The sequence below is a fragment of the Jaculus jaculus genome, chromosome 17 (genome assembly GCF_020740685.1).
Source record: "Jaculus jaculus isolate mJacJac1 chromosome 17, mJacJac1.mat.Y.cur, whole genome shotgun sequence".
Taxonomy (NCBI): domain Eukaryota; kingdom Metazoa; phylum Chordata; class Mammalia; order Rodentia; family Dipodidae; genus Jaculus; species Jaculus jaculus.
This window is the reverse complement of record NC_059118.1, coordinates 17,481,340-17,498,812: the sequence shown is the minus strand read 5'-3', so window position 1 is coordinate 17,498,812 and position 17,473 is coordinate 17,481,340. Positions and strand designations below refer to the sequence as shown.

General features: G+C 44.6%; 1 protein-coding gene across 4 annotated transcripts in view; it reads left to right on the top strand.

Annotated features, from left to right (window-relative positions):
• Positions 1 to 1,050: 1,050 nt before the first annotated feature.
• Positions 1,051 to 17,473, top strand: part of Qrich1 (glutamine rich 1) — a 53,019-nt gene continuing 36,596 nt past the window's right edge. The window contains exons 1-3 of one of the 4 annotated variants that reach the window (XM_045136677.1): positions 1,072 to 1,200; positions 2,619 to 2,742; positions 13,661 to 13,990. In XM_045136677.1, the coding sequence (XP_044992612.1) occupies positions 13,682 to 13,990 (309 nt within the window). In that variant the 5' untranslated portion in view covers positions 1,072 to 1,200; positions 2,619 to 2,742; positions 13,661 to 13,681. Of the gene's footprint in view, positions 1,201 to 1,630; positions 1,747 to 2,618; positions 2,743 to 13,660; positions 13,991 to 17,473 lie in introns of those variants that run through there. The other 3 variants (XM_045136678.1, XM_045136679.1, XM_045136676.1) reach the window with 3 other exon arrangements.

Sequence of the window (17,473 nt, the reverse complement as noted above, 5' to 3'; positions counted from 1 at the left end):
GCGTGCCCTTTATCTGCCTCTCTCTCAGAATTATAAAATATTTGAGAATAGGAGAGAAAGAATGGACGCTCCAGAACCTCCTGCCTCTGCAGAAGAACTCCAGACTCATGCACCCCTGCTTCACGTGAGTACTGGACTGTAGAACCAGGGCCTGAAGGCTTTGCAAGCAAGTCTCTAACCGTGCTGAGCCATCTTTCTAGTCCTGTGGTGGTCTTCCAAATTTATAGAGGGATAGGGGAAGCTTCTTGGGAGGTCTATCCCAGCCTGGGATTTAAGAGTTGGTCTACTCACGAAATGACTTCTGAGGAATCTCAGAGACCTGAGACCTTTGCGAGGACAAGAGCTAGCAAAAAGATCTGGAAGCACTAAGGCTCTACAGCAAGTTGGATGCCCTCTGAATTGGTGTGTGCTGCTGGTGAAGACTGCAGGGAAGTGCCTGCAGCTTTAAGCCTTCCACATTTTTCCCCTGTATACAAACACGAGGCGACTCGAGGCCCGCTTTAAGGTGGACCAGACTTCAGGAGGCCGAACTCAACTGGCAGCAGATGGCTTGCACCTTGGATTCTGGTTAGTCCAGGGCGGGGAATGGGAGGGGAGAACAACCCAGGAGATACACTGAGTTAGGGCTGGGAACGCCGGACCCATCACGGGATTTGGGCTACCTTAACCAACTAGCCGACCGAAGCCGGGCCCCGCCTCTCGTGGAACATTGTTACCCGAGTAGGCTCGAGAGGGCGGCCGTAGGTGGGTTCAGAACGCGTGCTTCTAAGCCCTTTGCAAGCCGGGGCATCCACACAAGACTAGGGCTCCGCTTCTCACCGAGGGGCATTCGTGGGCGTGGCGTTCCGCCCGACGACCAGGGCATCTGCTCTTCGCATCCCCTCCCCACCCCGCCCCACACCACCACCACCACCACCACCACGACCAGTCCGAGGCGCTGCCTCCCTCCCAGTCCGAAGCGTTCCCTTTAAGTTTGGCCGGCAGGCAGTCACAGCTCTCGCGGGATCCGATGCTCAGATTCTCGCGAGAGAGCCATTCAGCTCTCATTGGCTGTGAGGGTTGAATGTAAGATGGCGCCCAGGGAGCTGTGAGGAGAAAATCCTGTCGGTCTTGGAGCAGCGACGGCACAACCGGGCCCCCCCGGCGGAGAAGCGGGGCCGGCGGGTAGAGCGGAGGCAGCGGCGGCGGTGACGTCGCCGGGTGAGGGCTCCGATGGGGGGGGACGGGAATGCGGCAGGGCTAGTAGGCCTGAGACAGCGGGCCCTCCCCACACAACGGCGGGCGGGCGGGCGGGCGGGGGCGGGCGAGCGAGCGGCTGCCGCTGGGCCCAGGAGACCTCGGGGCGGCTTCGGAGCTGAGAACGTCCCTCGGCTCTCTCGTGCCTCCGCCCCACGGGTGGGGGAGGGGCGGGCCTGAGTTTAGGGGGTGGGCGCGGCGCGCGAGGGCGCGCTGACGAGGGCGCGCGCGCGCCCCTGAACATGTTTTTTCGCCCGCGGCGGCGGCGCGCGCACGCTGTGCGGTCCTCGCGTGGCCGCCCGACGTGCGCGTTCCCGACGCGGATCTCTCCGGCTCTTAGTTTTGTGGCCTGTGGGCAAGAGTGGCTTCCGGGGCGCGCGCCTGTCTGCGGACCTCCCCCTCCCTCTCCCATCCCCGGCTTGGCGGCGCGCGCCCTGCTGTTGGTTGGCGGTGTCGCCTCGAGAGCGCGCAGGATTCCTACCCACTTCTAAGAGGAGGGGTAGCGGGCGGGTGGGTGACTTGCTGTGTTGGGAAGGTTGGGCCCTTCCTGCTCGAGTGACGTCCTCGGTAGCAGTGGCCTAGGTCTGCGGAGAAACCCAGCGGCATTGCTCTCGGTTTGCAGCTCCGCTCCTCCGCGAGGCGGGCGACATTGCTTAGTTTTCCTCGTAGAATGCAGTTATGCCGAGCGAGGCCCACATACGGGGTGGGTGCTTGGGAAGGGTGCTGTCCTGCTTCGGAAACCGAGTGGTATTTGACCCGAAAAGGCATTACTAAGCCCCCCTGCGTTTCCTCACCTTGTACTGTTGCTTTGTACCGAGAGCCAAGGTTAAGGATTATTAGGCCCTTCAGCAGTGCCTGCTTTCCTTCCACTAGATGCCAGTTCTTCTAAAAGCTCAATTGATACACGTCACCTCTGTGCGCTCCGGAAGGGGATTCTCCTAATATACACCATCTCAAACTCTGAGCTCTAAAATTCTACTTTATATCTTTAAATGCAACCTTTGCTTTCCGCGTGGGTGAACCAACCAAGGGCCCGCTGTTAACCCTTGATCAACCTGAGGATAGGTGTTTCACTTTATTTGTCTATTATTTTTTTCATAATTTAAAACTCAGAATTTCCTAAAATCTGCCCGTGTATCACTGTAAAAACCAAGTGCCTTGAGACCTCTTTAGCTCTTTATTTTTGTCCTTGCGCAGTGATCTGGTGTTGAGAGAATTCTGGATTTGTCCTCATACACCTCTTCCAAGACAAAACATCTGCTAGTTTATGTTTTGCAGTTTTGTGTTACTAAGGTTGAAAAAGCAAGCTAAAAGTTAAAATTAGCGATGTAATTTTATATTGATGGGGGGAATTTTTTTCTAATGTACTGTATTTTTTTAAGAACAAAGTTAAGACTTAAAAAGAGGCTGAGGATGGAAGGAACTTCTTTGTTCTATCTTCTTCAGAATGTTAGAAGTCTTAAGAACTCAGGACAAGCAGCAGAAATACATGCAACATGGTGACTGGTGAGTTTAAATCGTGCATATGCTGGAAGCATGTGTGCAGTTTTATCCCCTGGTAATATTGAAACATTACAAATTCTATCAGTCATTCTTGGTGCTGTCTGCCAGCACTGCTAGATGCTGGAAAACTGAAGGTGTGGGTCACAGCATCTTTGAATCCAGCCACTGTTTGTTACTTGGACAGTAGTCTCTGCCATCTATGTCAGTGCATCTTGTTTTAATATATATATAGCAAGGCATCAACTAAGGGTCTAAGTGCTTTCCCAGAAGGGCAACTAGGTTTATTTGGGGCATGTTTATAAGTTTATTGTACCTTTTAAGCTTGCTTGTTCCAGATTATTATTATTTATTACTATTTTATTTATTTATTTATTTTGGTTTTTTGGAAGCAGGGTCTAATGCTAGCACAGGCTGCCAGGCTGTCCTCGAACTCATAGCAATCCTACCTTAGCCTCCTCAGTGCTGTGATGTTAAAAGCATGCAACATCACACCCTGCTTTATATTTTTATTTTTTTTAATTAATTATTTTTATTTTATTTTATTTTTTTGGTTTTTCAAGGTAGGGTCTCACTCTACCCCATGCTGACCTGGAATTCATTAGGTAATCTCAGGGTGGCCTTGAACTCATGGCGATCCTCCTACCACTGCCTCCCGAGTGTTGGGATTAAAGGTGTGCACCACCACGCCCGGCTTATTTTTTTTATATTAATTTTATTTATTTATCTGAGAGTGACAGAAAGAGGCAGATATATAGAGCATAGGTGCACCAGGGCCTCCAGCCACTGCAAATGAATTCCAAATGCATGTGCCACCTTGTGCATCTGGCTTATGAGGGTCCTGGGGTATTGAGCCTTGAGCTGGGGTCCTTAGGCTTCTTAGGCAAGTGCTTAACTACTAAGCCATCTCTCCAGCCTTTTTTTTTTTTTTTTTTTGGTTTTTCGAGGTAGGGTCTCACTCTAGCCCAGGCTGACCTGGAATTCACTATGGAGTCTCAGGGTGGCCTCAAACTCACAGCGATCCTCCAACCTTTGCCTCCCAAGTGCTGTGATTAAAGGCGTGTGCCACCATGCCTGGCTCCAGCCCTTTAAAAAAAAAATGTATACACACACACACACACACACATATATTTTTTTTTCTTTATTTGACTTTATTTGAGAAAAACAGAGAATGGGTGTGCCAGGGCCTCTAGCCACTGCAAATGAACATCAGATGCATGTACCACCTTGTGCATCTGGCTTTTGTGGGTACTGGGGAATAGAACCTGGGTCCTTAGGCCTTGCAGGCAAGTGCCTTAGCCACTAAGCCATCTCTGCAGCCTTGTTCTTTGTTTTTATGTAAATTGAGATCCTCTTTTCTTTTTCTTTCTTTCTTTTTTTGTTTTTAAAGAGTCTTACTCTAGCCAAAGCTGACCTGGAACTCATTCTGTAGCCTCACACTGGCCTCCTACTTCAGCATTCCTAGTGCTAGGATTAAAAGCTTGTGCCACCTTTCCATCCTGTTGAGATCGTCTTTTAAATTGATTTTTTATAAATGATGTTTCCATAGCTCATCAACTAAGATTTACATGGTAGGTAATATCTAGTCCTCAGGGATGTGCTGGTACACTCTCCAGGAACTTACATAGTTCCACATCTCCTTACAAAAGCTTATGTTGATATTTCAAACAAAATATCAAATAGTGGTTGAATTTTAATTTCTCAAGAACAAATTATAACCACCCAGGGACTTTGGGTGGGTGTGGCTATCTTCCTTTATAGCAGCTTTAAAATCAAGGAAGTCTTACCTTTAAGTTTGCATGCTTTTCAAATTAGTTGTGGTTTGTACTGGCTGTGTCGAGCTTCTTGCTTCTCTGCTTTTTTTGTTTTCCTCTGCTTTTTTAATAGGGATCCTTATCTGTGAGGGTCTTTCATTTCTGAGTTGACCTCAGAATAAAATGTTACATGAACAACTTTTCTGTTGCAGTGTTCTTTATTTAATTTCAGTTGTTATAAATCCTCTAAATGCTTCCTTGAAATCTTTATTCCCCCCCTTTATCATCTTTGATTATAAATTGGGGGTGCAGGGGATTGAACCTAGAGTCTTTTACTTACTAAGCATGTACTCCATGGCTAAGCTTGTCCCCTAGCTCTAATTGGTATTTGTCTTATTAAACTCAAGAGGCTGCATGAAAAAAGATGGTTTTTGCTTTGCAGAAGGTGGAAGGAATGATCCTTAGATCTCACTTTTTAGTCCAGGCCAAAATTTGTAGGTACAGTTGGTAAGCTGTGCCTGAAAGCTGATGTTTTTCTTTTTGAAGTTGTTAAATATTTACTTGCATGTATTTGTACATGGGATCTGTATACAATTTAGTAAAAGTTATAGAATGAGTCCCTGAATGTAACTTTATTTTTTCATTAAAAATGTTTTTTTCAAGGTAGAGTCTTGCCATAGCCCAGGTTTTCCTAGAATTTATTATGTAGTCTCAGGGAGACTTGAACTTGGTGATGCTCATCCTACCTCTGCCTTCGCAGTGCTGAGATTAAAGGCATATGCCACCGTACCTGGCTCAATGTAATTTTATTTACTAGGGAGAAGGGAGGGAGACAGAGAGAGATTGTGTGCACAAGGGCCTCTAGCCACTGCAAACCAACTCCAGATACATGCACCACCATGTGCATCTGGCTTATGTGGGTTCTGGGGAATAGAACCTGGGTCCTTAGAGTTCACAGGCAAAACCTTAACCACTAAGCCATCTCTCCAGCCCCCTAAACATTGTTTTTGCTTTTGAATTTTATATAAATGGAATTGTACCTGATTATTTTCTTCCTCCTCTTATTCTGTGTTTCCTTCCTCCCTTAGGTTCTTGAAATTTACCCATGTTGTATTGAGTTATTGCTGTTGATTTCCATGTTTTTTATTTTATTTATTTATTAGAAAGAATGAAAATGGACAAAGCATGCCAGGGCCTCTTCCACTGCAAATGGACTCCAGACCACACGGGTTACCTAGTGTTTCTATCTGGCTTTACATGTGTACTGGAGAATCAAACCCAGGCCATCAGGCTTTTCAAGTACCTTTAAGCTGGGCATGATGGTGCATGCCTTAAATCTCAACACAGAGGCAGAGGTAGGAGGATACTGTGAGTTCGAGGCCACCCTGAGACTACATAGTGAATTCCAGGTCAGCCTGCACTAGAGTGAGATCCTACCTTGGAAAACCAAAACAGAAAAAAAAAAAGGAAAGAAAGTACCTTTGCAGTTTAATTGCTGAGCCGTTGTTTTAGCCCTAGTTTTTTTGTGTGTGTGGTGGGGGGTTGGTGTTTTTTTTTAGGTAGGGTCTCTCACTCTAGCCCAAGCTGACCTGGAACCCACACTGTAGTCCCAGGCTGGCCTCAAATAGATGTGCCTACTTTTACCTCCAAAGTGCTGGGATTAAAAGGTGCATGCCATTATCTATCCCCGGCCAGTCTTTCTTTTCTTTCTTTCTTTCTTTTTCTTTTGAGGTTAGATCTCTGTCTAGCCCAGGCTGACCTGTTACTTACTCTGGAGTCTCAAGTTGGCCTCAAACTCACAGTGGTCTTCCTACCTCTGCCTCCCTCTATTACTGTTTTATTCTGGAGCTCAAACACAAGACTACATGCATGCTGGGCAAGCACTTGAGAGTATCAACTAAGCTACAGACACCCCCATCCCTTAACATGCTTCTGTGAGTGGGGCATGGTGGCGCATGCCTTTAATCCCAGCACTGTGAAGGCAGAGGTAGGAGGATCACTGAGTTTAAGGCCAGCCTGACATTACATAGTGTCAGCCTGGACTAGAACAAGACAAAAAAAAGCTCCTGTGGAATCACACAGAAAGCTTACAGACAGGGCTGGGAAATGGCTCAGTTGGTAAAGTGCTTGCCACACAAGCATGATGATAAGTTTGGATTCCCTGCAGCCATGTAAAAAGGCAACATGACAGTGTGCCTGTAATCTCAGCATTGAGGTGGAGAAAGGAGAATTGCTGGGGTCCCTATTCAGCCAGTCTGTCTGAAAAAATGCCAGCTGCAGGTTCAGTGAGAAGCTGTCTCAAGGAAGTAAACCAGAAGAGCCATAGAGTATAACACCCAACATTCTTTGGCCTTGCACTCCTCCCTTACATGCTTGCAGTTGTGCATATGTGCATACACATACACCACATGCCCTCACACACATCAAGTAGAGGGTGAATGAGGAAGATACCCAACGTGGACTTCTGGCTTCCACAAGCACATATGTGAACACATATGTACTCCATAATACCCAAACACAAAAACATAAAAACATTACTTATTTTTATGAATTTGATATATAAAAATAGTGATGTCTCGTTGCTGGGCATGGTGGTGCATGCTTTTAATCCCAGTACTCAGAAGGCAGAGGTAGGATTGCCCTGAATTTGAGGCCTACCTGAGATTACATAGTGAATTCCAGGTCAGCCTAGGTAGAGTGAAACCTTACCTGAGACTACATAGTGAATTCCAGGTCAGCCTGGGCTAGAGTGAGACCCTACCTTGAAAAACAACAACAACAAAAAAGGTGCGGGGGAATGAATTTGTGTATTAGGGCTTCCTGCCACTGCAAACGAACTCCAGGCACATGTGCCACTTTGTACATCAGGTTTTATGTGGGTACTGGGAAATCAAACCAGGCCATCAGTCTTTGCAAGGAATTGCCTTTAACTATTGAGCCATCTGTACAGCTCAGGAGCTATATATTATTTTATTTTTTTTTATTTGTGAGCAGAGAGTATGGGCATGCCAGGGTCTCTTGCCACTGCAAACCAACTCCAGATATATGTCCCACTTTGTGCATCTGGCTTTATGTAGGTACTGGGAATCCAACCTAGGCCAACAGGCTTTGTAGCAAGCACTTTTTTTTTTAATGAGAAAGAACGTGAGAGAATTGGTGTTCCAGGGCTTCTAGCCATTGCAGTTGCACTCCAGATGCATGCATCACCTTGTGTGTGTCTGGCTTATGTGGCACCTGGAGAATCAAACATGGGTCCTTAGGCTTTGCAGGCAAACGCATTAACTGCTAAAATCATCTCTCTAGCTCATTTAAGCAAGCACCTTTAACCACTGCCCCACCTTGCCTTCTCCCTTCTTTCCCTTCCCTGCTTTCCCTCCTTCCCTTTTTTTCCTCCTCCCCTTTTTTCCCTCCTCCCCCTCCCACCTCTGTTCCTTCCCCTCTTCCTCCCTTTCTCTGTTAAGTAAAAAAATAAAATAATAGGGACCAGGTGTGGTGGCACATGCCTTTAATCCCAGCACTTGGGAGACAGAGGTAGGAGGATCACTGTGAGTTCGAGGCTACCCTGAGACTCTAGTAAATTCCAGTTCAGCCTGGGCTAGAGTGAAACCCTACCTTGAAAAACCAAATAAATAAATAAATAAAAATAAAAATTGGGACTGGAGAGATGGCTCACCAGTTAAGGTACTTGGCTGAAAGGCTTAATGACACAAGTTCAATTCCCCAGTACCCATGTAAAGCCAAATGCACAAGGTGGCACATGCATCTGGAGCTCTTTTGCAGTGACTAGAGGTTCTGACATGCCTATATTTTCTCTCCCACCCTGCCTGCTTGATACCTTCAATCCCAGCACTCAGCAGGCATTGGTAGGAGGAGTGCTGTGAGAGCTGTGGTGGCCTTCTGTAATCCCAGTGTGTCTGTGGCAAGAAAGAAGATGGGTAGACAGGAGAATTTCCTGGAAACTCACAAATGGAGTGGAGCGGGATCATAAAGGATCCTGCCTGCCTCCAAATGAAGTAGAAGGTGAAGACCAACCTCAAAGTTGTCTTCTGTCACTTGCTCCCGTGGCATGGCATGTGGGTATTCACACTCACATACGCACTAAGAGGGAGGACAGAAGAACCAGGGCCAGTAGGCTTTGCAAGCTAATATATTTAACCACTGAACAATCTCCCCAGCCTTTACATTTTGAGTTCTAAATGTAACAAGTATTTAAGAAGCACCTGAAATGTGTGAACTGTTCACAAAGGACCAGGTTGCCTGCCAGGAGTTTAGAGCCAGATAGCAGTTGGATATGTCAATAAAAGACTAGTCTTTCTCACTTCATGGTTCAAGGAAACAATCTCTTGTCTAGATATTTGAGATTCACCAGGAGTCTTTTTGGCTAGAAGATTTGGTTGATTTGTGTTACTCTTTAATCTGCTGCTGCTTTTGTTCTAGAGGTGATGCTGGTATGAGGAGCATGGTGCATAGGTAGCATTGACTGGTGGTTCTGATGTGTCCATAGATTACAGGATTCTTCTCTAGGTTATTGAGTGTTATTATCCACCTATCCAGGTCAATTTTTTTTTTTCAAGGTAGGGTCTGTAGCCCAGGCTGACCTGGAATTGGCTATGTAGTCTCAGGGTGGCCTCAAACTCAAGGCAATCTTCCTACCTGCCTCCCAAGTGCTGGGATTAAAGGTGTTTGCCACCACACCTGGGTGATATATATATTTGCTCTTGTCTCTAACTCCCCAGTGTTAGGACTATGGGTGTACATGCCCATGCTCTATTTATGTGGTGCTGAGGATTCAATCTAGGACTTCATGTTTAGCTGGTAGAGTGCTTGACTTGACTAACAATGAAGTACTAGGTTTAAAGACAAGATCTCATTACATAGCCCAAGCTGGGGTTATATGAATGTGCTACTGTGCCTGGGTCCAGATCAAGTCTTTTATATTTTTAAAATAATATTTATTTATTTATTTGAGAGAGAGAGGATGGGCATGCCAGGGCCTCTAGCCACTGCAAACAAACTTCAGACTCATGTGCCACCATGTGCATCTGGCTTATGTAGGACCTGAAAAATTGAACCTGGGTCCTTTGGCTTTGCAGGCAAGCGCCTTAACTGCTAAGCCGTTTCTCCAGTCCAAAAGGGAATTTTTACTTTTCTTTTTCTTTTTTCCCCTTATCTTCTTTTCCTTTTCCCTTTCTTTGACAAGAGTATCAGAGTATTTCTCAGCCTGGCCTCAAACTTGGCTCTTCTGTTTCAGTCTGTGATGTGCTGGGATTTCAAGTATAGATGTATAAGGAATGTATCACCAAGCCCAGCATATTTTTGTCGTTTCTGTTGGGAGATGAAAAACATATCCTGGGGCTGGAGAGATGGCCTAGCGGTTAAGCGCTTGCCTGTGAAGCCTAAGGACCCTGGTTCGAGGCTCGATTCCCCAGGACCCACGTTAGCCAGATGCACAAGGGGGTGCATGCATCTGGAGTTCGTTTGCAGTGGCTGGAGGCCCTGGCGCACCCATTCTCTCTCCCTCCCCCCCCCCCCGTCACTTTCAACAAAATAAATAAAAATAAACCAAAAAAATTAAAAAAAAAAACATCCTATGTCTCTTGGGTCTTGATTCAGCTAGGTAACATTCCTACTTGTCTCTGTATTGTAGGTCTTACCTGGTAGTAGAAATAAAACATGTCAATAAGATTCTTCACTCTTATCTCACCTTTTTTTTTTCCAAGGTAGGGTCTCACTCTAGCTCAGGCTGACTTGGAATTCACTGTATGGTCTCAGGGTGCCTCAAACTCATGGTGATTCTCCTACCTGTGCTAGGATTAAAAGGTATGTGTCACCACACTCAGCCCTAGCTCACTTTTTGTTTTGTGGTCATCTCTGCTAGTCAGAGAGTAGTTTTGTCTCTGATATTACTGTCCAGTGCTTGGCTTTGCAGAGATGATGAAATTGGCCTAGTGCTAGGAGAGAATATGTTTTAAACCTGTTTTATCAGGTACTGTGAAGCATGCTTTAAATAATTTTTAAAACATTATTTGTTCATTTGAGCAGGAGAAAGAGAAAATATGAGCATAAGAGGGCCTCTAGCTGCTGCAGATAAACTCCAGATGCATGCACTACTTTGTGCATCTGGCTTTACATAAGTTCTGGGGAATTGGAACTGGGTTCTTGGGCTTTGCAGTCAAATGCCTTAGCCGCTAAGCCATTTCTCCAGCCCTTCTTTTTTGTTTTTAGTGTAATAGCTTGGTGTAAGAAATTTTTTGGGAGGGATTAGGTTTACAGGTAGGGTCTTATTCTGTCCTAGACTGGCCTGGAAGTAGTCTCAGGCTGGCATTGAACTCACAGCAATTCTCCTACCTCAATGTCCTGAGTGCTGTCATTAAAGATGTGCACCACCATGCCTGCTTTTAAATGTGTACCCCAGGCCAGCTTTGAACTTATGATCCTCCTGCCTCTGCCTCTTCTTTTCCTACTGACATGTGCCACCACAACCAGCAAGAAATTTTAAAGGGGGCAGGGCTGGAGAAATGCCAGCAGTTAAAGGTGTTTGCTTGCAAAGCCTGAATGCCCAGGTTTGATACCCCAGACTCACATAAAGCCAGATACGCAAAGTGGCACCTACATCTGGAGTTCATTTGCAGTGGCAAAGAAACCTTAGCATTCTAATCGTCCCTTCCTCCCTCCCTGTGAATGAATAATAGGTTCAGCCAAAGACTATCTCAAGGACAATAGGTGGTCCAATAGAGGGCACCCACCATCCTGCTCTGGCTGCCACATGTGTATGCACAGCCAGGCATACTCTATACACACCAAAATAAAATTAAAAATAGAAAGAAATGGCGCCTGGAGAGATGGCTTAGCAGTTAAGACTTCTGCCTGCAAAGCCTAAGGACCCAGGTTCAGTTCCCCAGACCCTACATAAGCCAAATGTACCAGTTGACATGTGTCTAGAGTTCATTTGCAGTGGCTAGAGGCCCTGGCATTTGCTCTCTGTCTCTTTCTCTCTGATAAATAAATATAAAATTTTTAAAGAAAAGATAAAGAAGAAATGGGGCTGGAGAGACAGTTTGGCATTTAAGGCTCTTACCTGCAAAACATAATGACCTGAGTTTGATTCCCCTATACCCATGTAATGCCAGATGCACAAAGTGGTACAAGCATTTGGAGTTTGTTTGCAGGGCAGGCCCTGGTATATCCGTATTCCATATCCCCCCCCTTTTTGGGGTGGGGTTTGAGGTCGGGTATCTCTCTCTCTGGTCTAGGCTAACATGGAATTAACTATGTAGTCTCAGGGTGGCCTCAAACTCATAGAGATCCTCCTGCCTCCACCTCCCAAGTGCTGGGATTAAAGGTGTGTGCCACCATCCCCTTTGTGTGTGTGTGTGTTTTCGAGGCAGGGCCTCACTCTAGCCCAGGGTGACCTGGAACTCACTATGTAGTCTCAAGATGGCCTTGAATTCAAGACAATCCTCCTACCTCTGCCTCTGGAGTGCTGGGAGTAAAACAGTGCACCACCACTACCTGCTGCACCCATATCCATATTCATTCATTTATATTCTCTCTCTCTCTCTCTGCTTGGAAATCTGCTTGCAAATAAATAAGTAAAATTATCTAATTTTATTTGTTTGAAAGAGTATGGGCATGCCAGGGCCTCAAGCCACTGCAAAAGAACTCCAGACATATTTGCCACCTTGTGCGTCTGGTTTACATGGGCCCTGGGGAATTGAACCTGGGTCTTTTGGTTTCACAGGCAAATGCCTTAACAGCTGAGGCATTTCCCCAACTCAGTAAAAAAATATATATATATTAAAGAAAGTGGATATATTGGACTATACCTTTAAACTCATCATTCAGGAGGTTGAGGCAAGAGAATTGCCATAAATTCAAGGTCAATCTGGATTACAGGATAGCCAATCTCAAAAATAAAACAAAAGAGCTAGGCATGGTAACACAGGCCTTTAACCCTAGCATTTAGGAGGTAGAGGTAGGAAAGAGGATCACCATGAGTTTGGGGCCAGCCTGAAACTACACAAAAAATGTTGGGCTGGAGGGATGGTTTAGTAGTTAAGGCGTTAAGGCATTTCTTTTTTTTTTTTTTTTTTTTCGAGGTAGGGTCTCACTCTAGCCCTGGCTGACCTGGAATTCACTATGGAGTCTCAGGATGGCCTCGAACTCACAGTGATCCTCCTATCTCTGCCTCCCAAGTGCTAGGATTAAAGGAGTGTGCCACCACACCCAGCTAACTAAGGCATTTCTTAAAAACGAAGTACCCTGGTTCGATTCCCCAGGACCCACGTTAGCCAGATGCACAAAGGGGCACATGCATCTGGAATTCATTTGCAGTGAATGGAGGCCCTGGCGTACCCATTCTGTCTGTCTCTCTTTCTCTCTCTCTCCCTCCCTCTTTCTCTGTCAAATAAATAAATAAAATATTTAAAAATTGTTGATGGAAATATTTTCAAATGCCATCAGTTGAAAAAAAAAAAGCAGGGGGTGATAAGAATTTTTGCTATTTTATACAGCAGCCTTGAATATTACACTTACTGTCAGTCTTCCTACTTCAGCTTCCTGAGTGCTAGAATTAAAGGCCATGTGTTACAATACCTGGCTCTTTTTTCTTTCTTTTTTGTTTTTTCGGGGTAGAATCTCACTCTAGCCCAGGCTGATCTGGAATTCACTGTGTGGTCTCAGGGTGGCCTCAAACTCAGCGGCTATCCTCCTACCTCTGCCTCCTGAGTGCTGGGATTAAAGGCATGCACCACTACACCTAGCTTCTTTTTTCTTTTCTTTTTTTTTAAAAAATAAATTTTATTTATTTATTTATTGGGTGGGGGGGAGAATGGGTGCACAAGGGCCTCTAGCCACTGCAAACGAACTCCAGATGCATGTATCCCCTTGTGCATCTGGCTTACATGGGTACTGGGGGAATTGAAACAGGTCCTTTGCCTTTGCAGGCAAACCCCTTAACCGTTAAACCATCGTCTCCAGCCATTCTTTTTTTCTTAATATGTTTGTTAGTGTAGTAACAAATGTAAGAAAGTCTATAACATACAGTTAATCCAGTGAGCAACTCCTATTTTACGCCTTAGAGTTGACAGCTTAAGATATTTCACTATAGGCTATGAATTTTTAAGATATAAAAACAGTAGCATATTTTTGACCATTTATTTTACTTTTAGGAATCCTAAGGACTCTGCAATATGAATAATTCTCTGGAGAACACCATCTCCTTTGAAGAGTACATCCGAGTGAAGGCGCGGTCTGTCCCGCAACACAGGATGAAAGAATTTCTGGACTCACTGGCCTCTAAGGGACCAGAAGCTCTTCAGGAGTTCCAGCAGACTGCTACCACCACCATGGTGTACCAACAGGGTGGGAACTGCATTTACACTGACAGCACTGAAGTGGCTGGTTCTTTGCTTGAACTTGCTTGTCCAGTCACAACCAGTGTTCAGCCACAAACCCAGCAAGAACAGCAGATCCAGGTTCAGCAGCCACAGCAGGTTCAGGTAAAAGGAAAATAATTAGAGGGGATGTAAGACTATAACCTATATAAAAAAAAAAAAAACAGAAAATAATAAGGTGCAGCCTGTTTAATGCACTTTATTTGCTATCATAGTTGATTTATAGCAGGTATACATATGCTAGAGATTATTTTCATCAAGTGGGGAAATTTTGCCTCTTTAATGTGTACTGAGAATACTTTCAGGCCTGGAGAGATGGCTTAGTGGTGAAGGTGCTCTCCTGCAAAGCCTAAGGACCCAGGTTTGATTCCCTACTACCCATGTAAGCCAGATGCACCAGGTGGCTCATGTATCTGGAGTTCGTTTGCAGTGGCTAGAGGCCCTGACATGCCCATTCTCTCTCTGGTGGCATATACCTTTCATCCCTATACTCTTGAGGCAGAGATAGGATTATCACTGTGATGTTGAGGCCAGCCTGGGATTACATAGTGAATTCCAGGTCAGCCTAGGCTGAAAGGGAGAGACTCTACCTCAGAAAAAAAGCAAGAAGAAAAAAAGATATGTATCTATAGTCACTGGAGAAGGACCACAAATGCCAAAACAAAATCTTTTGAGTTTGAACACTGTAGAAAGTGAAAATGTGAGACTAGATTTGGATGACAGCTACATACATGTAACTGAGCCTTCCCTTTTGTCTGGCAATTAAGAGAAAAAGATCAAAAGGCTACTTTTTGATCATTACAGAAAGCATGGTATTTTGAATTTATTTTAAAATGAAGTCTTGCTGGGTGTGGTGGTACATGCCTTTAATGCCAGCACTTGGGAACCAAAGGTAGGAGGATCGCAGTGAGTTTGAGGCCACCCTGAGACTACAGAGTGAATTCCAGGTCAGCCTGGACTAGAGTGAGACCCTACCTGAAGAAACAAAACAGAACAACAATGAAATGAAGTCATATATTTTAGTGGTCTTCATTTAGTTGTTGGGGTTCATAACTTACATCACCTTTAGAGACTTCTAGCCTAGCATTTTCTACCTCAAACTCAGAAGGCAAAGGCTTTCTTCATTAGGGATCTTTATGTGTAGCAGTAGTCTCCAGTTACAAAATTTTTGTTGTCGTTTCATTGTGTTATGGTAGAGTTTCATTTTACTGTGCTTGCTTTTTATACCAGGAAGGTAGGAAAGGAGGGAAAAATAATGGAGTAGCAGGAATGTGGAAATGTGAGTGGTAAGAATAGAAGATTTGACTTTGGGTCCTTAACCCTCAAGTGCAGCAAAGTATATTGAGAAGAAATTGGCTGTGTAACCAAAGTTCTGGGTAGAAATATGATTTGATCACATAATTGTTCATACATTCATAGTTTTTTTAGTTCTGATTTTTTTCTGCCTGTCAAATATGGAAAAATACTATTTAGTGAGGCTAAATCAAGTAGTCGACAAAAAAATGTATTTTTAAGGTAACCCAGGCCCAGAAAGCCAAGCACCACATGTTCTCTCTCATATGGGGATCCTAGCTACAGATGACTGGGCTTCTGTGTGAGAATGAAAATACTTAGTAGCAGAGGCCAGTAAGTTGAAAAGGAGACATAAAGGGTGGAGAAAGGAAGGGAGGAGGATACTTAATAGGTTGATATTGTATATATGTAATTACAATGATTGTAATGGGGAGGTAATATGATTGAGAATGGAATTTCAAACGGGAAAGTGTGGGGGTGGGGAGGGAGGGAATTACCATGGGATATATTTTATAATCATGGAAAATGTTAATAAAAATTAAAAAAAAATGTATTTTTAAAAAATTTTATTTATTTTAGAGAGAGAATGAGGGAGAGACAGTGGACATACCAGGGCCTTTAGCCACTGCAGATGAACTTCAGAAGCATGTGCCACCTTGTGCATCTGCCTTACATGGGTGCTGGGGAATTGAACCTGGAGCTTTTGGCTTTGTAGGCAAGTCCCTTAGCTGCTAAGCTATCCCTCCATCTTGACAAAACGTATTTGATACCAGGGACGTAGACCCTTTAGCCTTTATAAGGAAATGCAATGGTTAAGTAAAATTAGGCTGACTATGACTCTTACTCTTTTGCAGTTACTTATAACTCCTATTTCTAAGTCTTGGAGGGGGGTTGAAGATTTGGATTTAAATTTTTCTTTAGACTGTTGTATTCAAAATGAAATCTGGGGGGCTGGAGAGACAGCTTAGTGGTTAAGGTGCTTGCCTGTGAAGCCAAAGGACCCAGGTTTGACTGGGAATCAAACTTACCCATGTAAGTCAGGTACACAAGGGGACACATCCGTCTGGACTTCTTTTGCAGTGGCTAGAGGCCCTGATGCACCTATTCTTCCTCTGTCTGCTCTCTCTCTCCTTGCAAATGAAATAAAATAAATTTTTAAAATGACAAATCTGGCCTGGTGGTGATAGCTCAGTGGTTAAAGGCACTTGCTTGCAGGCATGACAGCCTAGATTTGATTCCTTAGTACCCACATGAGGCCTGACACACAAAGTAGGGCATGCATCTGGAATTTTTTTTTGCAGCAACTAGAGGCCCTGGTGTGCCCATACTCTCTCCCTCTCAAATAAATAAATATTTTTTTAAAAGGGGGGGAGAAAAAAAAAAAAGAGAGGGGAGCACTGGAGAGATGGCTCAGTAATTAAAGGTGCTTGTTTGCATAGCTTGGTGTCATAAATTACATTTCCCACTACCCATGTAAAGACATGCAGAAAAGTGGTGTATAATCTGGTGTTCATTTGCAGTGGCAAGATGCCCTGGGTGGCCATTCTCTCTTTCTCTCTCTTTTTCTGCTTACAAATAGTTTTTTTTTTCCCCCAAGTTGATCAGGATTACCTATTAATATTTTTCTCTAAATTCCATGTAAATAGAAGAGTAACTATAAACATAATAATTAGGAGCTAGGCATGGTGGCACACACCTTCGTTACTAGCAATTGGGAGGCAGAGATAGGAGGATCACTGAGAGTTCGAGGCCACCCTGATGATGACATAGTGAATTCCAGGTCAGCCTGGGCTAAAGTGAGACCCTACCTCAAAAAGAAAACAAAACCCTATGTAACTCTGCTGGACATGACATAACTCCTGCAATTCTGGGATTTGAAAGAAGAGGGAGGATTGTAAATTCCTGAATAGCCTGGTCACACACACACACAAGAAAAGGATTAACCTGGTATGGTGGCACACCTTTAATCCCAGCACCTGCAAGGCAGAGGTAGGAAGATAGCTGTGAGTTCTAGGCCACCCTGAGACTACATAGTGAATTCCAGATCAGCCTGGACTAATGTGAAACCCTACCTTGGGGGGGGGGACAAACAAACAAAACCGCCCCCACACACACATGCAAAGAATTGGGTGACAGAGAAGTTTATGTAGGAGAGAACTTTTGGGGAAGATGGACCAGTCCTGGGGTCTGCTGAGACCCATAGGATACAGATTGGAAATATACAAACCTTGGTCCATTTGTCTACTAGTTCTGTTTTCTACTTTGTAGAAACCATTTTTTATTGTTAGAAATATT